Source organism: Mus caroli, unplaced genomic scaffold, assembly GCF_978045245.1.
Source record: "Mus caroli unplaced genomic scaffold, Mus_caroli_1 scaffold_15, whole genome shotgun sequence".
Taxonomy (NCBI): domain Eukaryota; kingdom Metazoa; phylum Chordata; class Mammalia; order Rodentia; family Muridae; genus Mus; species Mus caroli.
Window position 1 is genome coordinate 26,975,291 of NW_028227270.1, and position 26,096 is coordinate 27,001,386.

At 44.1% G+C, this 26,096-nt stretch overlaps 1 protein-coding gene across 4 annotated transcripts in view; it reads right to left on the bottom strand.

The window, feature by feature from the left end:
- The window catches only part of Ap3b1 (adaptor related protein complex 3 subunit beta 1), a 202,746-nt gene that overhangs the window by 153,463 nt on the left and 23,187 nt on the right, over nucleotides 1-26,096 (bottom strand). For all 4 annotated transcript variants that reach the window (XM_085830906.1, XM_085830907.1, XM_021180280.3 and 1 more), the window contains exons 2-5: nucleotides 18,361-18,436; nucleotides 14,133-14,207; nucleotides 4,658-4,753; nucleotides 3,984-4,144 (exon numbers count right to left, since the gene is read on the bottom strand). In XM_085830906.1, the coding sequence (XP_085687032.1) occupies nucleotides 3,984-4,144; nucleotides 4,658-4,753; nucleotides 14,133-14,207; nucleotides 18,361-18,436 (408 nt within the window). The remainder of the gene's footprint in view (nucleotides 1-3,983; nucleotides 4,145-4,657; nucleotides 4,754-14,132; nucleotides 14,208-18,360; nucleotides 18,437-26,096) is intronic.

The following is a 26,096-nucleotide window of genomic DNA, read 5'->3' on the forward strand; positions in this document are numbered from 1 at the left end:
AGTCAAAGCCAACTGACAGCTATGCTAGTAGGCACACGATGCGCTAGGCACAAGTCCACATACTTACACTGTTTAGCACAAGGCTGAGAGCACACCAGAAACAAGCGTGGTCTCCATGGGGCTTGCAGAGCAGATGGTGGGGACAGAAAAGGATAAACGCTGTGATACGCAACCTTATCTACATGGTATGTTTTCACAGATATCAAGATATTACATGATACAGGCTAAGATATCAACAGCTGGAGAGATGGCTCAATGGTTAACAACACTTGGCTGCTCTTCCAAAGGAGCCAACTTCAAATTCCCAGCATCCACAAGGCTGCTCAAAATAAACCTTAACTCCAGGCCCAAGGGATCCAATGCCCTCTTCTGGCTTTCACAGGTACTGTGTGCACAATGATACAGATGATAGATAGATAGATAGATAGATAGATAGATAGATAGATAGATAGATAGATAGATAGATAGTGTGAGTGTGTGTATAGAATAATAAAATAACAAGACCCTGGCTTCAAAAAAACAAAAAACAAAATCACTACATCTTAGAAGTATTTAATAAAATAGCTCTGGGCAAGAATCAAACTCCACAAGTGAGCAGCAGAAACAACGACAGAAATGAGTTGTAAGCATGAAATTCTACTACACAGTAAGAGAGAGAGGAGATGACTGTGTTTCATTTATGCAAGTGCACAGTTGCATGCATCTGCAGATACACACATGAAGACCAGAGGAGGAGGCTGCCTTAATGGTTCTGTGCCTTGATGCCTTGAGACAAGGTCTCTTGCTGAAGCAGCCACTCACCATTTTGGCTGGCTGGCTGGCTGGCTGACCCCAGGAGCTGCTCATCTCTCGTCTCCCCTCCCCCACAGACATCCCTAGCTTTGTAACCCTGGGTGCTGGGGATTTATACTTAGGCACTCACACCTCAGAGCCACTGAGTCATCCCCACACCCTCCATTTTCTGACAATGCATACATATGTGTGCTTGTATAAGACATATCATACAACTGAGAATTCAAATTCTGATTCTTTTAAAGTTATGAAACTTATAAATTAACACAGGTCCTAATCAGCTCAGAATTCAAGGTCTTGAAAGAGTCTGTAAACCAACACAAAAGTAAACATGTGCAAGTATTATTTGTAGGGGAAAAACAGCCAAATTCATTTACTAGAAAAACAGGCTAATCATCAGAGCTTAAAAAGAATAAATGAATGAAAAGTACCTCTGATTCTACCAGGAACTCCTACAGCTGATAAACCCTCTTAGTAATGTGGCTGGATACAAGATTAACTTAAAAAAAAAAAAAAAAAAAAAAGAAGAACCTTCTTTTATACAGAGAAAGAAATTAGGGAAACAGGAAACAGCACCATTCACAATAGCCACAAACAACATAAAGTGTCTTATGGATAACTCACCGAGCAAGTAAAACACTTGTATGACAAAAACTTCAAGTCTTTTAAGAAAGAAATTGAAGAAGATATCAGAAGATGATGGCAAGGTCCCCCATGTCCTTGGATTGGTAGGGTTAACATAGTAAAACTGACCCTCCTACCAAAAGCAATCTACAGATTCAACGTAATCCCCAGTAAAATTTCAACACAATTATTTACAGACCTTAAAAGAGCAATTCTCAACCTCATATGGAATAACAAAAAAACACAAGGTAGCCAAAACAATCCTTAAAAGGACACTGGAAGGCATATCATTCCTGACTTCAAGCTGTACTGCAGAGCTATAGTAATAACTGCATGGGATTGGCATAAAAACAGACAGGTTGAGCTATGGAATTTAATCATAGGCCCAGCTGTAAATCCACATACCTATAGACGCCTAATATATGATAAAGAAGCCAGAAATACAAAATGGAAAAAGAGAGCATCTTCAACCAATGAGTATTCAAACTGGATGTCAGCACAAAGAAGAACACAAATAGATCCATATCTATCACCCTGCACAAAACCTAAGTCCAGCTGGATCAAAGACTACAACATAAAACCAGACATAGAAGAGAAATAAAAGAGAAAGTGGGAATAGCCTTGAACACAGGAGACAACTTCCTGAACAGAACTCCAATATCGCAGACACTGAGAATAGCAATCAATAAATAGGACCTCATGAAACTGCAAAGCTTCTGTAAGGCAAAGGACAACATCAATAGGACAATATGGCAGCCTACAGAATGGGAAAAGATTTTCACCAACTCCACATCTGACAGTTAATACCCAAAATATATAAAGAAGTCAAGAAACTAGATATCAACAAACCAAATAATCCAATTAAAAAATGGAGTACAAGTCTAAACAGAGAATTCTCACTAGAGGAATCTCAAATGGCTGAGAAACACTTAAAGAAATAAATGTCCAACACTCTTAAACATCAGGAAATGCAAATCAAACCAACTCTGAGACTCCATCTTAGACCCATCAGAATGGCTAAGATCCAAACACAAGTGGCAGCTCGTGCTGGCGAGGAAAGCATCCCTCACTCACTGCTGGTGGCAGTGCAAACCTTTACAGACACTCTGGAAGTCAATACGGCAGTTTCTCAGACAAGTGAAAACCGACCTATCTCAAGACTGCCCCGTCCTACCCCAAGGACACTCTTCAACCACATCCGTTGCTGCTTTATTCGTAACAGCCAGAGACTGTAAACAACCTAGAAGTCCCTCAAGTGAAGAGTGGATAAAGAAAATGTGGAACATTTACACAATGGAGTATTACTCACCTGTTAATAAAATGACATCATGAACTTTGCAAGCAAATGGATGGAACTAGAAAAGAACATCCTAACCCAGACCCAGAAAGACAAGCATGTTATATACTCATTTATAAGTGGATTATTAACTATTAAGTCAAGGATAATCATGCTTCAATACACAGACTTAAGAGAGGCTAAGTAACAAGGAAGGCTCAAGGGAGGCAGCATGGATCTCCCTGGAAAGGGGAAACAGATTTCGAAGGTAGATTGGGGGGCAGGTGGAGATGGGAGCGGGGAGCAGGTGGTGAAGAGACAGAAGGAGGGAATACTAGAAGACCTACGATACGTTCTGCCTATAAGGTGTACTGGGGTAATGATGGCACAGAACTTATGGCAGTGCCCAACCAATCACTGACCCAAGGAAGCCAACTCCACAAGAGAGAGTCCATGACACTGCCTGAATGGCCAGGAAACAGAGGGAGAACAGACAGCCTCTGACAAGAGATAGAACCAAACATAACTGGAAAAAGAAAAAAAAGTCCATGAAATTCTAGTGATACTCTGCTCCACTCAGAGATCAGTGCCTAGCTCAATTGTCATCAGAAGGACATCATCCAGCAACTGATGGGAGCAGACGCAGAGATCCACAGCCAAGCACCAGGCAGAGCCAGGGAACCCTGCAGGAGGACGGAGGAAGGACTGTAGGAGCCAGAGGCGGGTAGAGGACACCATGAGAACATGACCCACAAAAATCACCCAAGCAGGGCTCACTGGGCTCACTGGGGCTCACAGGGACTGAAGTGACAAGCACAGACCCTGTGTGGGTCTGAACTATGTCTTCTGCATAAACCTTATGGTTGTGTAGCTTGGTGTTGCTGTGGGACTCCCAGCAGTGGGAGCGAAGGCTGTCTGTCTCTTTTGCCTGCTCTCGGGACCCTTTTCCTCCTACTGGGTTGCCTCGTCCAGCCTTAAAATGAGATACGTGCCTAGTCTTACTGTAACTTACTATATCATGTTCGGTGGATATCCCTGGGAGATCTGCTCTTTTATTTAAAGGGAAAAGAAGGAAGTGTGGATTTGAGGGAGAGGGAAGGTAGGGGAAGGGATTGGAAGGAGTGGAGGGAGGCAAAACTGTGGTCAGGATTAATGTATAAGAGAAGAATAAAAGAAAAAAAAATAAAATAGAAGACACAATATCTTAAAAAAAAAAAAAAAAAAAAAAGGTGTCTAGTTTACAGCAGTCCATGGAAGTGCAGATACCTTATGTGGCCAACACAGCACCTACCTGTACAGCTTCTGAATAGCGTGGGCTGCATTCTTCCTAACATATGGTGACAGGTCAGCTGAAGCCTCCTTAATAGCCAGCATCATGACAGGCACGATAATTGGCACTCTAATACTTGACAAAACTCTCAAGGCACTTGCACGGATTAGTTGATTCGGGTCCTAAAACAATGAAAATGCCCATCAAAATTTCAAGTTTACATTTTCAGAGACACCTGCATGATGTAGCAAGTGCTACAGAGCATGGTCAACACCACAACAGAACGGTGGTTTAAAGCAAGGGGTGAGGACGAGCGTGGCTGACTATTACTAAGTGGACAAGGCTTTTAATCGCTCATAGTAAAATGCATCATCAATTTAAATGTGTCCTTTTTAAATGTCCCATGGTCTTGTCTCTGTAACTTTCAACAGCCAGTTGGTACAATGATAAGCAGTCCTTTGATACATGACAATGACTGAATACACACAAAGAAACAAAGCTGCCACTTCTGTTGCAGGGTCCTACATGGTTGTCATTTTCTAAGGCTACTGACTCTGCACTCTGGGAAGCCCTGTAACTCTTTCAAGCCACGGTGAGGCAAGTTAGTAGATTATTGTCCCATTTCTTAAAGGGACACACCTTCAACTGTGCACACCCCTTGTAGCTATTTACCTACCCACTCATCATTGATTTACCTTCAAAGCTCGCTGGAAAGTGCTTATGGACAGAAGAGCCAGGTCCTGCTGTTCTTCAGCATATCGGACAAGGTAAACATACACCAACTTCTTGATCTGTTTGGAAGGGAGAAAACGTCATTCACTCCTACCAGGATGAAATTTAAAACTCAATATTTTATATACCAAAATCTATTCTCAATCTTCCTCAAGTAAGTAAGTGAATCTAGTCACAGCTTAGACTATAAAGCCAACACTATTTTGTGCATTATTACGCCAGCAAAAGAAAAGGCTTGTGAAGTAAGGTTTTGAGGAGTCTCTGAGAAAGTTTATGTAATATCAAAATATCAACTGGTTTAAAAAAAAAAAGCTAAAACTCAAAGATACATGTAAATAACGTAGGCCATCACCATCTGGTATGGACGCTTGTTTCCTTGTCTGTCAGACAGCCCCATCTCCTTAAACGACAGCAGTCCTACTCCACTGTACATTACACGGTGTTTTCAGCCGAATAAGGACAGTGCATGAGGATAACAACTGCAATGACACTAGGCTGGACAGTGCTCTGGAAGTCTTTAAGGGAATTTCATGGGGTTTACACTTCTCCTCCCCCACAACACCCCACGAGTGGTAGTAGTGTAGGTGTGGAGGAGAAAAGGCATGGTAGGAGGAGGGGGTGGTGCTGGTACTGGAGGTAGTGGAGGGGGTAGAGAAGAGGAGCATGGTAGGACGAGGAAAAGGATACGATGGTGGCAGTAATAGCAAGAACCCAAGCTTGCTATTACTGAGCTTGCTAAGCACACACTACCACCAAGCTCTCCACCCCTGGTTCCTCTTGATACCACACGGTTTTAGGTTCCTTCTCTATGCTGTTTGTTCCCTCTTAGACACACTCCAGTGTCTCTGTGTTTCTTTTGGTATAGCATTCAAACTAAAAATGAGGTTTAAGCAGAACTAACTAGGTAACAACTTTGTTTTCTTACCTCCGCTAATATAATTAACTCATGATTAAAACTATCCACTTTCTCAAGAGCAGTGCTGGGAAAGCCCCACTGTGTCCACTCTCCTGAGTGCAGTGCTGGGAAGGCCCACTGCGTTCACTCTCCCGAGTGCAGTGCTGGGAAGGCCCACTTCATCCACTCTCCCAAGTGCAGTGCTGGGAAGGCCCACTGCATCCACTCTCCCGAGTGCAGTGCTGGGAAGGCCCACTGCGTTCACTCTCCCGAGTGCAGTGCTGGGAAGGCCCACTGCATCCACTCTCCCGAGTGCAGTGCTGGGAAGGCCCACTGCATCCACTCTCCCGAGTGCAGTGCTGGGAAGGCCCACTGCGTTCACTCTCCCGAGTGCAGTGCTGGGAAGGCCCACTGCATCCACTCTCCCGAGTGCAGTGCTGGGAAGGCCCACTGCATCCACTCTCCCGAGTGCAGTGCTGGGAAGGCCCACTGCATCCACTCTCCTGAGTGCAGTGCTGGGAAGGCCCACTGCATCCACTCTCCCGAGTGCAGTGCTGGGAAGGCCCACTGCATCCACTCTCCCGAGTGCAGTGCTGGGAAGGCCCACTGCGTTCACTCTCCCGAGTGCAGTGCTGGGAAGGCCCACTGCGTTCACTCTCCTGAGTGCAGTGCTGGGAAGGCCCACTGCATCCACTCTCCCGAGTGCAGTGCTGGGAAGGCCCACTGCATCCACTCTCCCGAGTGCAGTGCTGGGAAGGCCCACTGCATCCACTCTCCCGAGTGCAGTGCTGGGAAGGCCCACTGCATCCACTCTCCTGAGTGCAGTGCTGGGAAGGCCCACTGCATCCACTCTCCCGAGTGCAGTGCTGGGAAGGCCCACTGCATCCACTCTCCCGAGTGCAGTGCTGGGAAGGCCCACTGCGTTCACTCTCCCGAGTGCAGTGCTGGGAAGGCCCACTGCATCCACTCTCCCGAGTGCAGTGCTGGGAAGGCCCACTGCATTTCCGGTTTCTCTTTTTTAAGTGAGACACAACCCTGTCCATTCATCTCCAGGAAAGTTCAGGATCTACGAGTCGGCTCCTCTTACCATCTTGCTGAGGTAATTTCAGACAACTCTATGAACCAACCAATCTCCTCAGCTGCCTTCATAAGATCATAAACACAAGTGAAAACTTGGTGAGCACATTTTCTATACCCTCATAATTAGTGAATATAGTGAACATTCTGAATATATACTAACCCACTCATCTTTATTATATGACAGATGTTATAGACAAAATTAATTACAAAAAATATAAATATCCTTCATAGCCAAATAGTTCCACGTAATCCTAAAAATGAAATCTAAAGTCTTTTATCTGGTACTCAGAAGAGGTAACAATCTGTCCCACATTTTCTTTTCAGGAAAAAAGAAATTCCTAAAATCCCTAAATATAACTTATACCAGGGTCTCAACCACACTCAAGTTATCCCTGATAACCCCTCCTCCACCAAATTCTACTTAAAATCTTCTATAAGACCAAAAATTAAAAATAGAATGCTGACTAGTACATAAACTATGTCCAATTATGCTATAATTATGTATTACATGTAGTAAATTATGCTATGAATAATTTAGCTATGAATAATATTTAGCACTGAATTTTATGTAAGAAATTTTAACATGTTAAATGATATAAATTATAAGATCTCACCTCTGCTTGTCTCAAAACAAGAAACAAAAAAAAATCATATCTAGTTACATAAATATGGGAAGACTGAGACAGGGTCCCATCCTGTAGCTCACTCAAACTGGCCTAGAGCTCACACTGTAGTTAATCACAGCAGTCCTCCTGCCTCAGCCACCCAAGTCTGGGGCTACAGTGCCAGGCTGAGGTAGAAATGTTTGTATGTTTCCATATCCCTAGGAAAGAACAGCTTCTTCTATAGCTTTAACAACCCACAGCCAGCATGACAGTGGTTTAACCCTGCTCAAGACATCAACAAAAGTTCACCTGAATGAAGAGCTTTGTCACATCAACAATATGTGGCAGCCCCCTTGCCAGGACAGGAGCAAATTAACTCTACTTGTGCCTCTGGGGACCAAAAGCAGTCTCTCACAAGTGTCACCCAATCCACTCAGGACTCTGAACGTCCACCCTTCCCAAAACTGTACTTAAGATAAACAAGTCTGTGGAAGAAAACCTATCTAGAAAGCATGGCTGTCTCTTGTTATGGTGAGCAACAGAGTCACTGCCCAGTTACTACAGCTACAGTGTGTTTCACCGCCCTTCACATAAGGTTCCCTGAACTTCTAGTTGGGTGATGGCCTAAGTAAAACCATCACATGCGCTTTTCAAATAGTTTACTTACCAAAATCAAGAAATGTAACATCAGCCCAAGCCTATTACCCTATACGTAATCCATATTTTAAGCTTCCAATATCTTATCAAGAATGTTTTCTCTGTACGGAAGCACCTTGTCTTGTTGGGTGGCTTTCATCTGAGGAAGCTCTTCAGTGTTTCTTTCTGGTTATAAGAGGAAAGCACCCTCTGGCTCACTTTTATTTTTTATTTTCCCTTATTCTTCACCTCACTCTCTGACTTCCCACGGCCTACACTGCCTCTGCTCTCAATGCTCACTTCCACTAAGCACAGTTACTACCGCAAGTCAAAGGGGAGGCAGGTTTGCTGATGGTCACAGAGGCAGAAACACACAAACAGGATATGTCTGTGGGGATGCAGGGGCGCTTTCCGGAGGCCTCCGTGTTCCGGCCAATGAGATCAATCCTCCAGTTTTCTATTGACTTATTACCTAAGAAAAGGAGTTAGTACCTTCCCCTGAGGAATACCTGAAAACCCAGTAAAATTACACAACCCCCAAAATAATTTTTTCATAAAATTTCATAAAATATCCGTTGAGACTGGGCCTCCTTATAGCCTAACTTGGTCAGGACTTCAGGAGCCCTGCCTTGACCTCCTCAGTCCTGGAACTAAAGGACTACACTCACATCTCTTGTTCTTTAAGGCAGGAAAAAACTTTGTATTTATAGACAAAGGCTTTAAATCATCTAACCTTTACTAAATCATACACAATGTCTGGCATTCAGCTTTGCTATGTAAGAACCGTCTCCTAGCCAGGTGTGGTGGCACATGCCTTTAATCCCAGCATTCGGGAGGCAGAGGCAGGCGGATTTCTGAGTTTGAGACCAGCCTGGTCTACAGAGTGGGTTCCAGGACAGCCAGGGCTACACAGAGAAACCCTGTCTCGGAAAACCAAAACAAAAAACAAAACAAACAAACAAAAAAAGAACTGGTCTCCTCACTCATGTGCAGATCTGTACCATGATGATCCTGTTACTCTATGAGCTCAGGGTGCCTTACTCCAGGATCCCCATCTCTTTAATCAGTGAACTTTTTGCCTAAATTCCCAATCAGACTCCATGTGATTTCTTTTGTTCAAGTAGGTGTTTCTCACACTTCAGAGTCTGCAAAGTCCAAAGATGAATATGTAATGCTGTCCCATTTAATTATCTCAAGTGAGTTTTCACATAAGGGACAAACCAGAGGTTCCAAGACCAGGCAAGACCAGTTTAGACAGAAACCAAACCAGGTAAGGATGCTAGTTTAAAAGTGGAAGGAGCTAAAAGATCCAAACCACAACGAACATTTCTGATTCAACGCAACGTCTTAATGCATCGGTGCCATAATGCTGACCCTGTGATAGAGGGTTCTTTGAAAACAGATGGCCACAACTCCCCAGCTCGAGTTTTAAGTTCCTGAATGCAGCTCTGCTAGAAAGTAGCCAAGATCTGCTGGCTGACAGGTTATCAGCCAGAGCACATGTCAATCAGAAAGTTCTCCAATCACCTAGGAATGAAGGTGCTTGAGTTAAACTGTATCCTGCCAGACAGACTGGACTGCTGATCAGAGCTCTGTAACTACCCATGGGATCTAATGTCCCCAGCAGTTGTAAGCCATTGACTAGCAATGTCTAAAAGCCACAGTGCACCTGAGGAGCCATCAGCATGATGATGATTATGTAACTTGTTCTGTCTGCTTGGAACAACCACTCGAAGTGCTCTTTGTCCTTCCCAATCATGCTCAGAGCCAACTCTGCACAGCCAAGTTTTAGAGAAAAAAACATTAAGAGTCCACGCTGCCCTGATTTCCTTGGGATTTATTTCTCAACAACACTTTTGTTTCTCAGGACAGCCAGCGAGCTTTAAAACTGTATTATGAACTCCAGGATGGAGCTAGGGTTTATAATGACTACACAGAAACATTCAGAACCACAGCTGAGCTAGCAGGCTTCGCTGTAATTACTCACAATTGGAGAAGGATTTCTGTGACTGTTATGGCAAAAAGCATAACAATATTAAATCACAGAAGGTTGCAAAACACTAAATTTGTTCCAGTTCTGTTATAAGAATCAATCAATATTGACCACAAGAGGCCTATGCACTGCCAGGCTGCAGGTGTGCACAGAAAGCCTACTTTCCCTGAGACCATTCTGTGAGCAGAAATGGGAGTAGTTAAAGGTCCGTGACTACGCCACTCTCTGATCAGTTACTTTCATTCAATGTTACAACACTCCTTGCTGTAAAGCTAATCATAGCAGGGCCCCGGCAGTCTGCAAGAACACAGGCAGATCTGTTTAATTAGCTTATCGATACCACTGCATCAAACTTCATGAGTTATTGACTAACGCTTTGATTATTTTTGTACGCTAGCCGACTGCTTTCTAGGTCACTTTTTGTATCATCTGACATCTCATGTCAGATGACGTACCAGATAGCTCCCCCGTGTATCTAAGGCAGCATATAGTTACAAAAATGAAATTTCTCACTTGGCAGCAAGGAAACATCAATCAATTCTCTCAGCACAGGTTTCTAAGAAGCTCATTTCAGTTTTTCCATAATATTAGATTAAGTATGTCCCCCCCCCAAAAAAAATCACAAAGCTTTAAAGAACAAAGACATCAAAAACAAACAGCCCAGAGGCAAATGGGGGAACCAGTGGCTGAGAGCACTTGGTGCTCTTACAGGGGACACAGGGGACGTCGTGTCGAGCACCCACGTGGTGGCTCACAACCATCTGTAATTCCAGTTCCAGATCCAGCACCTTCTTCTGACTCTCATGAGCACTGTACACAAACAAACACCATACACATCAAATAAAACGAAAAGCATATTTAAAAGAAAGAGACCAGCAGTAGCGACTCTATTCAAACTTCTCTTACAGAGTCTTGGGCAACACACCACAACTGGGGAGCAGAAGAGGAAAAGGAGCAGACAGCAAGGTCTCCTGCAGAACCACCTGCCAGATAAGCAGCTCTCAGTGAGCAAAATTAATGAAAAGTGTTCTGTTTCCACGACGAAAGGTCCAGGAAGAGCAAGTGAATTTTCTACCAGCTTCATGGACTCCATCGTTCCTCTCCATATCTACAACAACAAAAAGATCATCCGCACACCAGATGCCTCCCACAGAATGGCTCATACCTGGTGCTGATGAGGGAGGGGTCAGAGGCCAAGGTAGAACAGGAGAAAAGCTTCAAGCACAGAGAATGGCACTGAGAGGGCAATGGCTGGGACACTCCCTGGCTTTGGATGGTGACCGCAAACATCTGCTGTGACTTCAGTGTGTCCTCCCTCATGTCTTCATTGGAAAATACACACAGAGAAACAGATCCAGTTTCACGGCGTTGTTCATTTGTGTGAAACACTAACAATCTCAGCACAGAGAGCACTCTTACATGTTAGCAATCATTACTGCTGAGACTCCATTCCTGGTAACACTAGGACACCATGCTTTGCAATTGTATAAATGTCAAATCCGCTCTGCACAAAAGTACCACTGAGTCTTAGGCTTGTACATAAGCGACATGCAATTACCTGACATGAAAGTACCCGAGGCCAGAAGAAACCTGGGAGTGCAGTAGGCAGGACAAATCCAAGATGGCACAGGAAACACTACTATACCACACTGGGTACCAAATGCCTTCTGACCAAAGAAATGAAATTAAATGAAGATAAAACTGCCCATGAGATATTTGTCCATACTCCCTAAAAGAGCCATAATCTAAAATATAGACTTTTTAAAAGTTAAACAGAAAGACGTGCTCAGTGGTAGCATACTCCTGAATGATGCACAAAGCCCTCAGTTCTACCCCCCCCCCAGCATCAAAAAGAATAAAAGGAAGAAAACTGGGGTGAGGGAAAGCCAAGGGAGGGACAGAGAGAGGACAGGAGGAAGAAAGGCAGTTATAACCAAAGACAGGAAAAAACTACAACTCCCAAGCATCACTGATTTGAACTTAAAATGATGCTGTGGGAAAGAAATGGTTGGCAGGTAATATTCCCACAGAGTTGTCATACCTTCAGCAGCAGCAGACTAGGCTCTACATCAGTGTGTACACGAGTTCCTGGACACTAACACTCAGGGCAGCACTGCTCCTAACAGCCCTAAAGTCCTAAAGTCCATCAATGGACAGAGACACAAAACACAGGTACCCACATAGTAGAATCCTATCCAACCATGAAAACAGTTAGCATTAGCCAAATAAGAACTGTATCCATTCCAGAACCAGGTTCCTCACCTTCAAGGACTCAGTGCCAATGGCCCTGTCATCACTAATGTGACCTGCTTCCATCCTGGCATGTGTCCCCAATGCGCATGCTCCATTACACCTATAATGTCCACCATCACAACCAGTCTGTGCTGTGTGTTTTTCCACCCATGCTCGGAGGATCACCCCTCTCCAATCAATCTCCTAGGTGGGTCTTTTGTGGCATTCTCTGGCCCTGGTCGCCAAGACACTCTCACTGCAAAGCCCTTTCGGCTGGAATGCTCCAGTGTGAAGAGCCCTGACAGCCTGCTGCGTGGAGTCGGCTCTGTTCAGCAGGCTGATGATCTTCAGTCAGTCTGCTGGGGCCTTAGGACAGTCTCAAGACCTCCTGTGATTACGTTTAAAATGGTCCACGGGAAATGCCCAGGATAGGCAAATCCATGGAGGAGAGAGGGTAGGGGAGTGAGGAGTGCCTGCCAGTCATCACAGGCTTTCTTTTGGAGCGAGGAAAATACCGTGGAATTGTGATAAATTCTATGAATATACTAAAATCACTGAATTCAAAATGAAATGGAGCAGACTGAACCTTGTTACCCAACGGAGTTCACTCGGTGACAGGGCCGGGGCTTGAAGCTGCAGTGGGGCTCAGTGGAGGACAGTGGTGTGTTGCTCAGGCGTGAGAAGGAACACAGCAGCAGTGCTGCGTGCGGCACGTGCTGGGGAGAGCAGTCGTTAGCACCGAGGTCCGTGCCCTCCCGAGAACACAGCTATATTTAAAGCCACTGCACCAGTGCCAAGCTAATCTTAGATCCGGTTTTACTAAACGGAGGTCTCCAAGTGCCCTCCGCCAACCACACTCCATTGCAAGGAGGATAACTACTCACAAGGCGGACATCCTCACCAACCACATGCTCTGGAGAAACAAATTAAGCAGAAGGAACACGAGCTGTGAGCTAGCCTGGAGTGTGGGAAGGTCCAGCTCACTGTGGGTGGCGCCATCCCTGGCTGGTAGTCCTGGGTGCTGTAAGAAAAGGCAGGCTGAGCAAGCCATGAGGAATAAGCCCATAAGCATTGCTCCTCTGTGGCCTCTGCCTCAGCTCTTGCCTCCAGGTTCCTGCTCTGACTTCCCTCAGTGATGGGCTGTGATGTGGAGCTGTAACTTGGAATAAATCCTTTCCACCGCAGGCTACTTTTGAAAATGGAAACTCTAGACAAATACCATCATAAAATGTAGAAGTAACTATATGGGGGGGGAGGCATATATGATGTACTGAAATACTATCACACCCACAAACTAAGCACTCCCTGAAATCACCTCCCACCCCCTCCTAGGGCCTCTTGTAAATGCTTGTCATGGCCTCCTGATTCAGAATGCCCCCGTCGTGTGTTATCTGTGATGCAGCTGTTCTGAATTTTATATGGGGGACCCCAAAGCCAGTGAGAACATTTCCTCACTTTACCCAGAGTTCCTCTGCAGTACAGATGGCGGCATATGGCCCTGGCATCAGGTCAGTGTGTCAGCTAGCTTCTGAGAAAGTGCCCCTCAAGGTTTGAGCTCCATTAATAAACCCACGCAGGCCGCACACTGAGAACTTTATGTGTGTCACGATAGCCAAAAAAGCTTCAGAAATCTCTAGGGTGTTTTCTTTTGTTTTTGCTTTTGCCTTAGACATGGCAAAAGAGTCACAAATCCCAAGTCTGGGAAGAATTTACTAGGTCTGTGTCACTAGAAATAGGCTATCCCTTCAGGAATCATGGAAGCCGACACAGGGGAAGGACCGTCTCTACAACTTCAACCTTACTTTTCCGTTTCCACCAAAAACCCAAAGCTAAGTTCAAACCCACTCGATGGCATACTTTACCCATAGTTGAGTTTGCAGACATTTTACCATAATAAAAAGCCAGTGATATCTAAATACATTAAATTCCAAAGCAGCCGGAAATGTGTGGTTGGCTTACACAGCTGGAGTCATAAGAACAGTCAAAGCAGACATTACCTCGATGTTTTTACTGGCCACATTCTTCACAACAGCAGGGAAGAGTTCCGAGGCATTTTTCCCCTTCGCAATCATCTGCAGGGTTAAAGAGGACAATCAGGACAGAGCCTTTAAGTTACTAGCCTGAAGGCAAAACATGTTCTGGGAAGTTTTACACACACTAAATATTTGAAAGACTTTGTCACAAAGCAAGCTCCATGATAACAGCTAACTCTTTCCCAGTGTCAACCACATCTCGACTCCACACACCATGAATACACACGCTCTTGGGTTTCAACGTGAATCCAGAGACACACAGACACAGAAAGGGAAAATGTACAGTCGAACATGGGAGTGCACTGCTGTGGCAAGAGGAAATCCAGGGTCAGGCTAGCCTGTGTGAGACTGTATCAAACAGGAGGAGGAAGAGGAGGAAAAGGAGAAAGGAAGAGAAGAAAGGGAGGAGGGAAGAAGGATGAAGAGGAGGAGGAAGAGGGGAAGGGGTAGTGGGAAGCAAAGAACGCACATAGTACATGAAGGCCTGCAGACTGATCCTGCAGGCTGGCTCGCTCTCTCTCTCTCTCTCTCTCTCTCTCTCTCTCTCTCTCTCTCTCTCTCTCTCCCTCTCGATAGGTGCTCTCCAGATCTCCCAGGTTTCTACATTAAAAATGTAGCACATGAGCAATGAGCGCAGGGAATTTTCCAAGCTCTCTAGGCTTTCTCAGAGGGTCTCCTGTTTGCCAAGCTCTAATTTTCAGAGGTCTCTTCACTAGTGCCTCTCCCTCCGCCCACTGAAGGTCTGTATACCACCGCTGTGTCAGATGCCCAAATGCCAAAGACTTCTTTCGCTCTTAGGAATCCCATTTCTACAAACCAGGATCAGTCCCTCAGAGCTCCACATCCAACTCCTACCAAACTTCTCATCAGCAGCTGTCTCTCTCGTCTCACAGTCACGCTGCCCAAAAGCAAGCTCGGTCTTCAAGATAAAAGATTTAAAGACAAAGCAAAAACACATCACAGGAGGAATGTACTCATCCCAGCGATTCTCCCAGACAACAAACACCACAGAAAGGTCTGGTCCGCTCCTCACCAGGGCCTGGTGCTCGTTCTTAGATCACTCCTGAGAAGACGCCTTGGCTGTTCTGACCCTACCTCAGGCCAGCATCATCTTGCTGAGGACTTCCCCAACAGTTCCTTCCCTTCCTGCCTAGAATACACACCACTGCAAGCTTATTATGGTGTAGCCAAGGGCAGAAGGCTTATCTATCATGCACAAGGTCCTGGGATCAGCCCTAGCATCATGAAAGGGGGGAAAAAGCTGTCCCCCACCCTTGCTCAGGTCAGCCTACTTCAAAAGAGCCTGACAATCTAGAGCTCAAACTATTTCAGTTACTCCTCCAATGTCCTCTCAGCTGCCCTGAGATCTCTTCTTAAGCTCCTTGGTCTACACTGTAAACCAAGTCCTCTCTGGTTCCATTACCATCACAGGTGCCACCAATTCATTTGACTTTTCTACAGTCAGTCTTCCTGAGATACCCCCCCCCCCCCACTGAAGCCGACCCCCTTATCAGAATCAGCTCCCAGAATCTGCGGTCCACACTCTGGAATTCCCCACAGCTACAGTAGATTTCTGGTTGCTTATCTTTAGTTTATAGCTATTTGTACTTTTATTTTCTTCTCGTTCTCAAAAAGTCCAGCTAAGGTATGTCAGCCTTATTATGTATGAAATATATGTGTGATATAGAAATACTATGTGATATTTTATGCTTTATAATTCCAGTATGAAGTCATAATTCCTTTCTGTTGAGACATTTTTAAAATGTTCCGTAAGGCTCCTGGGCATAGAACTGCATGTTTATAAGCCCAGCATCTGAGGCAGGAAGGTCTGAGTCAACCTGGACTACGTAGCAAAAAAAAAAAAAAAAAAAAAGAACAAAATAAGCATTCCTTATTGCAATCTCATCTTTTATTATTATATTTCTCTACTTGTAATATTTTTACTTGTATGTTTTGTGAAGCTTACTGAGTATCATAGAAAATTCACAATTAATACTGCAGCTACATTTGGCTATGACTTGTAACCCTGCACTTCCTTATCTCTCAAGTTCGTGCTCTGTAAGGACCTTATCTAAGACTGTCACATTAAATAAACACTAGCCCAGGGCTAACTCAACTCTACAGTGGTCTTCAGCCATGTAGCCCCTTCGAATACACATGCTGTTCCATAAACAAGAAATATACCTGAGGTAGCACAGACAAAACGAGAGAAAAGTGGGGAGCCCTGCGATACAGAAGGAGAGGCGGGGCTGCTGTTTCTCCATAAAGTGGTCACACAAGCTCTCCTTTCAGGGGACGCTGAAGGAGGGGGTAAGCGCGGGATCTGCAGGAAGAGCAGTTTCCACAGCAGACTCTGTAAGCAGGAGGCCAGAGCAGCCACGGTGGGGTATGCAAAGGAAGAAGGACGTGATGTCACAGCTGGGGGACCATAGGCAAAGGAGATGGCTTTCCATGGCTAAGAAGGAAATGGCGTCCACTGCAGAGCTCTGAGCAGAGGACAAGCTTCACTGGACTTGCATCTCAACATCTTTCCAGATTAGTGTGGAAAGAGAACAGGAAATACACAAGTGTCTTTAACAATTACGGGACCACTACCAACCTCCAAGGGAGAGATGTGAGACGGAAACAGACTAATGTGAGTAAGATAGGAAAAGGCCGACACAGGAGTGAGAGCAAGACGGAAAGATGAGGGGAGCAGCTGTGATGAGGATGAGCAATTGAGCCAGCTACTGAGACAGCATGACCGTATGAAAATGAATGGTTTGAGGGAACAGAGCCAACTGTGTCTGCACTCACAAGTGGATGACACCCTCGGTGGAGGGAGAACCGACAAGTAGGCTGACGACTCCCTGACCTCAGGTGAAGAAGGCCTTACTAGCAGGCTACTAAGAGCAACAGGAGCCTTAGCAGCAGTTTGGGCTGTTTGGGGATTTCCACGAGCATCTTTTGCCAACAGTACAACTAAGATGTAACCAACTCCTGGCACTGGAGCCTTGTCTTGGAGGCAAGAGATGTGTAGCTGGGTTTTGTCTCCCCCATTTGTGGTAATTTCACTTCTACTTCCTTCATATGTGTTTACATTTAAAGAAGCTGCTGCTGCCTGGCAGTGGTGGCGCACACCTTTAATTCCAGCACTTGGGAGGCAGAGGCAGGCAGATTTCTGAGTTCAAGGCCAGCCTGGTCTACAGAGTGAGTTCCAGGACAGCCAGGGCTACACAGAGAAACCCTATCTCGAAAAACCAAAAAAACAATTTAAAAAAGAAGCTGGCTGCTGCTGAGCTGGGCCTCACTGGCTTTCCGTCTCCCACTCTGCTGTCTTTTCAGAGCAGCACAGTGACATGTTTAACTGTAACCATGAATCTATCTCTTTCAAGCATCACAGGTTTTCTGGTTTGTTTCCTAGGTTGTTTCCTTTTGACGCTTTGTTAAATGGACACCTAAAGATGTTTTGTCTTTCAGGGAACATCTTGTTACCCATTCAGTGGATGTTAAGACATTTAACTTCAGAGATATGAAATGAGTCACTCAAGCTTTTTAGGTGCCTGCATAAATACAATTTCCACCCTTATAATCTATGGATTTCCATGAAGGCACACCTCTTAAAGATCACTGCTGCAACATGGGATCGTCTCCTAACTGGTAACATCCGAGTCCTCACACTTAGTGCAACTGTTGTTACAGTCAGCCATTCACCTTCCCACTGCCCCACTTTAAACAGCCTAGCCACACCTGAGCTCCGCTTCACAGATGGGTTTCAGACTCTGCTATGAGAAGAGAAGAAAGGATTTCAGTTGAAATGCACAGCACTGTGTGCTCACAACTGTAGGCAACAAGATCACAAACAAAAATCCTTAAATACCGTTAGGTGAAACCAGGGTTACACTATTGCCTTACAGAGAAACCCTGTTTCAGAAAAAAAAAAAAAAAAAAAAAATTCATCCCTTATTTTGTCTTCAAAATGATGGATTCTAGATCACAGAAGAAATATCTTAATATCAGAGATACAAAAAGTCAGAACTAGAACACAAGTTTCTTGATTTCTTATGTTACTGCCTCCTTGACATTTTTAAAGGTAATCTAAATTAATTAGAAAAGCAGAGTAATATTGTTTACCTATTACTTAGCATGCACAGTGGATAGAATCACAGCCTACATAGCTCCCGGAAGTCAAAATACTGAACTTTTGACCTACCCCAACAATTCGCTTCATAGCATCTAGCTTGGCAGAATCTTTGTTGCTCTCCAGCATCTGCTTCAGGTCTTCATTCCTATTACAGAAAAGAAAACGTTAATTCTAGACTTGGACTTTTTACAAAAGATAGCTATTAAATCTGTGATTCGTATGAGTGCAGGAAACAGCACAGTGGGCAACAGTAAGGAGCTGCACTCGATAAATAACCAAGGGCTGGTCTCCTCTTTCCTCCCACAAAGCCTGTGTGTGCAGCACCTTGTCAGAAAGCCCAAAGTGACACAGAGGTAAGAACCGCCCTTCAGCTTGACTTCTGCTGATGAAATGTCAACCAGACCATGGCGTCAGAGTCGCTTACTTCAAAGTTTCTTTGACATAATCATCAGGAAAAAATTATCAAGTCAGCTCTAAAATACTACAACATGCAAAATTAAAAAAAAAAATACCAAACTAAAAATGTTTTCAGACTACACTACACAAGAGCTTTGACTAAGGTGTGTGCCATTCATACCAACCCAGCTTCCTATGCCCCTATTGAACAAATAAATGGGGACACCTCCTTCATTCTGAGACTAAAATCACTTTAACATCTAAATGGTAGCCTGTGGTGATAAACACGGGTAGTTAGCTATACGGATGTTAACACGGGGCAGAGAAAAAAGTCTGAGTCACTGGGATGCAGCAACAGGGCACTGAGACAGTCAAGAAGGTGACATTCCCAGATTGAAGACCCACACAGGTAACACTGCTACCCTCTGCAGCAATGACAGCCAAGGGCCATGTCTGCCTTGTTCACAAGGCCTCTGCTACTTAAAACAGCCTTAAAAGAGTCTAAACCAAGAGCTACTTGGAAGAGCTGCAGAGAAGAGGAAGGACTGCCCCATCAGTTCCTGGGTCATGACCAGCCTTCTAAACTTCTCAGGGGAAATTCACAAATGTGCACTTGTCCCACTAAAGAAAATACATAATTTGTAACTCTCATCACTTTTCATTAAACAAAATAAAATAATTTTTGAAGACAGATTGCTAGACAAAGAGCTCTTGACACTCAGGAGAAGTTTACCAGCGCGTTGTCCGTGGGCTGCAGTCAGAGCTATGTGGTGAAGCCTGTGTTTAAGACTCCTAGTCTGGGATGTGACGGCAGGCCTGGCAGGCTAAGACAGACCTTAGCACCCAGAAGCAGACTGAGGCCACCAAAACTGCTTTGTAACTCGGTACTAGGGAGAGGATTTAGAGTTCTAAAATACTCATTCGAAAAAGGAGCAGAAAGAAATGCATGTGTTAGAGATGATCTGTGAGATCTCAGACAGAAGGGGGATCATGTTATTAGAAGACAGAGGAAAGGTGGTTCGTGTTATAAAGAGCAGCAGAGACCTTTGGTGAACTGTGTTCAGGTGTCTTAAGGAAAAGAGATGAACGGCAGGAGCTTTGGCAAGGACTGTGGTGCATGTTTGTAGTCCAAAAACTTGAGCCTGGGTTTAAGAGCAGCATAGTGAAAAATCCATGTCAAAGGGGCTGGAGGGGGTGATGGGAACAGGAAGAGAAAGAAGGGGGCTGGAGGGGGTGATGGGAACAGGAAGAGAAAGAAGGTAGAGAAGGGTGGAAGGAAGAGACGGAAGAGAAGAGGGGAAAGGAAGGACAGGAAATTATGTCATTGGATATTTAAAAGAGGCTATTTCCAAAGCAGTATGTTGATAAAATAGCCTGCTTTTGCCTTTGCTGCTAATAAGAGGTAAGACATATATTGACCAAGCCAACAGGGTTGTACAGTGAGACCCTGTCAGAACACAGTCCAGAGTGGAATCATGTGAGGAGAAGTCTGAGTGCTTATGAGAAACCTCCAAAAAGGTGGCGGGGGGGGGGGAGGTCTTATGACCTCAGTATCTTCAAAACCACCAAACTGTTCTTGGATTCTGCTTCCATGCCCCTCCAAGGGTAGCAGATAGGAGTGAGTTTCCCTCAGATTATTCATCAAAACTGGCTATTGTTTTTTGTGTATAAGCCTCCGTGGAAAAATGTTTTAGCCAGGTGTGGCTTGCCAGCCACATATCCTTACCCTTGTGACTGTACACTTTATTCAGGTATGCTCAACCCTCAGAGCATAAACTGCCTGAATAAAATTGGCTATTGCATGAGCCTCATTCTCTGGCTCCATTCTCCCAGGTCCCACAGACTCTAGAGCAGTAAACAAAATACTGTCTCAAAAAAAAAAAAAAAATAGAATTTGATTTTTAAAAAAGAATTTGATTTAAATATAAAGAAATTAGAACTTAAAATTTTTAGAAAATCCTCAACCCAGCTCTACAACAAACAATAAAAAGGGATATTCTAGAGAAATACCAAGGGTGTGGCTAAAGTCATTTAAGAAATGACCATCAGCCGGGCGTTGGTGGCGCACGCCTTTAATCCCAGCACTCGGGAGGCAGAGGCAGGCAGATTTCTGAGTTCGAGGCCAGCCTGGTCTACAGAGTGAGTTCCAGGACAGCCAGGGCTACACAGAGAAACCCTGTCTCGAAAAACCAAAAAAAAAAAAAAAAAAAAAGAAATGACCATCAAGCCAAATGGGCAGTGCTCTTGAAATCCCCACCTGGAAGGCTGAGGTGGACAGACTATGAGTTTCAAGTCAGCCTTGGCCGTAGCAATTCCCAGCAGTGCAGGCCACCTAGAGACCTTGCCTCAAAATGAATAAACAAGAAGGAGATCATGAGAAGACACAAGGATTGAGCTGGAGAGATGACTGTTCTTTTCCTGAGTTCAATTCCCAGCAACCATCTCTAATAGGATCCGATGGCCTCCTCTGGTGTGTCTGACAAGAATGACACTGAACTCCCATACATAAAATAAATAAATCTTAAAAGAAAAAAGAAAGAAAACTCAAGGATTGGATCAGTCATCTCCACTGAGCCAGAGAGAGAGGGGACTCTACAGCAGAGACACTGGAGAAAAGGAATGATCAAGAACTGGTAACGGCTGGAGTTTCCAGGCCCCGGCCGGGCACTATGAGGTAGAAAGAGGCAGCCATCCATTTCTCAACAAAGAAACGCATCCCTGTAGGAGTGACATCAGCCAGCATGGTTCTAGGCACTGTGAGACCCCAGCACAGGCACAAGAGCCCAGAGCTGTCCAAAGCAGGGCTTCCCACAGGCTCCCATTTGCAATCATTTTTACTCAAGAAATTTTTACACAATCCCACATAGTCAGATATGTAAAGTAGTATAAAAGCAAAACAATTCGTGGATAATAAATCACGATGAAATTTATTTTAAAACACTTGCATATATATATATATATATATATATATATATATATATATATAATTTTGCCATTTGGTAAAGATGAAAGTAGATTTTGTATACTAATGTGATGGGTGTGCTTCCTTAGGTCTGCACTGCATATCTGATATAAGGATAGCTGTTTCAATGTCTGTCACAGCTGAGCAATACTCGGTAGTAAGTATCAAATTGTGGTACATCCATTCCACGGAATGCAACTCAGCAATGAAAAGAAATAAACCACTAACATATGAGACAGCACTAATTAACCTCCAGAAGTAAGCTGAGCTCCAGTTATGCAGGGCCACACATCTGAACAGTAACAAAGTAGAGGGTAGAAATATCAGAGACCACTGGGGCAGACATGAGGGGGCCCTTTGCTTGGTACTTCAAGGATGTGAACTATACACGTGTGACAAGAGAGAGCTAGTCATATAAAAAGGAACAATACAAGTAAAACTGCAGACCTGTGAACAATGGATGAATTTCATCAATGCCAACTTCCTGGTTGTGCTTTTATACCAGAGCTTAGCAAGGGCAAACTCATCAGAAATGGTGAGGGACACAGGACATCTCTGTAGCATATCTTTCAACTCAAAATGACTCTACAGGGACCCTGAAATAAAAACTAAGAAGCAGCTTTGCAGTGATTATAACTCAGCTGACAATTACATTTTAAAAGGTAAGAGTCAAGTATCCACATTATCACAGAAGACGTAACAAGATCATAAATTCCTAAAAAATTACCCTTATTCTTCCGAGAACTGCCAAGTGAGGTATCATTACACACCTGCCAGGGCTAGAATCGACTGATAATAGTAAGTGTTGGCATGGACATGCAGCACCCAAAATTCTCACAATTGTTGGGAGAAACATAGAATGATATGATCATGTAGGAAAAGGGGAGACTCTTACGAATTTAAGTATACACTTGCATACCACTCAGCCGTTCCTCCTCACAGAGAAATAAAAGCACATATCCACAAGATGACTTACGAAAATATTTGCAGTGAATCTATTAATAGTCGTTTCATAATTATAAACAACTTGAAAAAAATCGAAGGGTCCATCAGCAAAATGTGTCATAAGCCATGTTAGAATATTTGTCTCTCAGCAATGATAAAGAACTAGCTACTGATGCAGGCAACAACAGGTTAATGAACTCTCAGAATCATTATTCTGAGTCAAAGAAAGCAAACACAAGAGGATAGGCCGGGCTTAGTTCTTGTCATTCAAAGACAGTACTGAAGGCACCTGTATGTTGACTGAAACACCATGTCAACTGGAGCACCATGTCAACTGGGACACCAGGTCAACTGGGACACCTGGAGCACCATGTCAACTGGGACACCATGTCAACTGGGACACCATGTCAACTGGGACACCAGGTCAACTGGGACACCAGGTCAACTGGGACACTGTGTAAGAGGGCACAGGGGGCATAGGGAAGGTCTGATGACTAAGAAGATATAAAGGCTCTGCACCTGTGGTGGCCACTTCACGGGCAGGCACACACATCAAACATTTCTATCATAAGGCTTATGTGGACAGTTGGTTACATCAAATCCGAATTCTGTAAGATGGATAAGAGCGTTACAGTGCCTTATCCATTGGTTTAAACAAGACATTTAGTTCTAAAGACAATGGAAATCACACCCAAGAAGGACATATGAGATCAGACATTGATTTGCAGACTTTGAAATGAGGCTGTACATTCATGTTTATTCAAGAATTAAAGCCACTGAACCCCATTTTAATTCATCAGAAGAAACCTCTCAAGTTTCCGAAAGAAGCTGCCGGGGCACAGAGCCTAAAGCAGCGGTTCTCAGCCTTCCTAACGCTGTGACCCTTTAATGCAGTTCTTCATGCTGTGGTGGCTCAACCACAAATAATTTTACTACTGTTATGAATTGTATGTAAATATCTGATATGGAGTCTTTGTGAAAGACCGGCAAAGCCACGAAGTGGTCGCAACCCGAAGGTTAAGAAGCACTGGCCAAGAGGGTGTCTTAGTCAGGGTTTCTATTCCTGCACGATTGGCTGCTCTTGCAGAGGACCAGGGTTTGGTTCCCAGCTCCTACCCAGAAGCTTAAACACATTCCTAACTCCAGTTCCAAGGGATCTGATGCCCAACTCTGGTCTCCAAGGGCACCAGACATGCACACAACGCACTTACAAATCTGTGGGCAAAGCACCCTAGGCATTGTGATGGTTAATCTTGGTTGTCAACCTGACTACCTCTGGAATCTACTAAAACCTATGCAGGTGTTAGGGACTTTTCTTAATTAAATCATTTAAAATAGGAAGACATACTTTTAATCCAGACCTTTGGATGTAAGAAAACCCACCTTCTGGGCTGATGAGATGGCTCAGCGGGCAAGAGCACTGACTGCTCTTCCAAAGGTACTGAGTGTGCTCGCTTCGGCAGCACATATACCAAAGGTACTGAGTTCAAATCCCATCAAACATATGGTGGCTCACAACCACCCGTAATGAGATCTGATGCCCTCTTCTGGGGTGTCTGAAGACAGCTACAGTGTACTTTATGTATAATAATAAATAAATCTTTAAAAAAAAATAAAAAATAAAAATAAAAATAAACCCCACCTTCTGCTGGCAGCCTACATAGAGACCATGGAAGAGGGAAGTTTTCACTCTTTGCCTGCTTGTTATCACATAGCTGGCAAATCCATTCCTGGCATTAGAGCCTACTTCCTCAGAATTCTGATGTATACTGAAGACCAACTGAGACGCCCAGCCTTAACGACTGAACAACTGCTGCATTATTGGACCTTCCCTTGACAGACAGCCACTGTTGGACTAGGTAGACCGCAGCCTGTAAGCTGTTCTAATAAATGCCCTTTCTAAATATACATTAGACTCACTCTATAAGCTCTGTTCCTCTAAAGAGCCCCGACTAATATATAAAATATATCTTTTAAAAATAACCAAAAAAAAAGAAGAAGAAGAAGAAATGAGCGTGAGGTTCACCCTGAAGTGACAGAGGTAACATGAGGACCTGTGGGCGGGCCGTATGCCAGTCATGACTATCTTTTAAGAAGGGATGAAAATAAGAACACACACAGCAAGGAATGATCAGGCAGGGACACAGAAAACCAGAAGAGAGGCCTTGAAGACAAGGCTCCTGACAGCTTGATTTGCCACCTTCAAAGGTTTGTGTTAGTTAATTCACCCAGTGTCTGCAACCTAGTCAAACTAATGCAGGGTTTAAATGTTAAAAAAAAACTATCCTCGTACCAAAACAATTAAAAAAGAAACACTACACACTTTACTTTTCCCCAGAAAGAATGCAGGCAAGGCGAATTATTATGGGAAAAGTTTACTTTTACTTTTCAAATGGTATATTAAATATAGTAGTGACCATTTGCAGGAGACAAAAAAACTACAGTAATTAAAACATCCAACTAAAATATAACCAGTATTTTATATTAACTAAATAAAATAACTATGTATAAAAACTGTGAGGCTGAGGAGATGGTTTGGGCATTCGATGAGGGTGAAGGCATGACACATGCAGCCCTGATAGCCAGGTTCAATCCCTAGAGCCCACATAAGAAGCTGGCAGTGATAGCGTGCATCTACAATCCTGGCACTCCATGGTGAGACGGAGGCAGAGAGGGGGATCCTGCAGAAGCTTGTGGTCAGGCACCCTGGAGCACACACTCAGCACAGCACCACGAGGTGGAAGGTGAGAACTGACTCCGGAAGGCTGACCTCTGACCCCCATATGTACACTACGGATCATTCGTGCCCCACCCCAGACAAATAAGTAAACAAATGTTTGGGGCTGGTGAGATGCCTCTTTGGTTAAGATCACTCACCGTTCTTCCAATGGGACAGGGATTCTATTCCCACCACTCACAACCATCTGTAACTCCAGGTCCTAAGAATCTGACCTCTGAGGGCACCAGGCTCACGCATGGTACACACGCATACATTCAGGAGAAACATTCATACACACAAAATGAAATAGATATTTTAAAAGAAAAACCATCCGAAGATTTACTATAAATCTCACCGTAGTAAACTTAGAATTCCCTTTTCTAACATCTCAGGCTCTTCAGAACTCAGAGACAAATAGAAGGCTGTGGTGATGTGGGTGGGGAACAGGGCATCTCAAGCCCCTCCTCCTCCTACTCTGTCCTGTTCCTTCATTTTACATAATGATACTAAGTGGAACTACTAAACCCTAAAAGAAACATTTTCAATTGTATTCCTGTTGAGGAAACAGACACACAAAACAGAAATAGATAGGAACTAAGAAGAAATGATTAGACACCCAAATGCCAGAAAAGGGGAAGCCTTTCTCCTTGGTTTCCCTTTCCTTTTCCCTAAGAATGTTCCAGAACTTTCCTCGCCAGCGTTACCTGGAGAAATGGACAATGAGGAAGAAGAAATATCAATTTTAGGACCTGTCTACCACTCACCCAGACATCACCTTGCTCG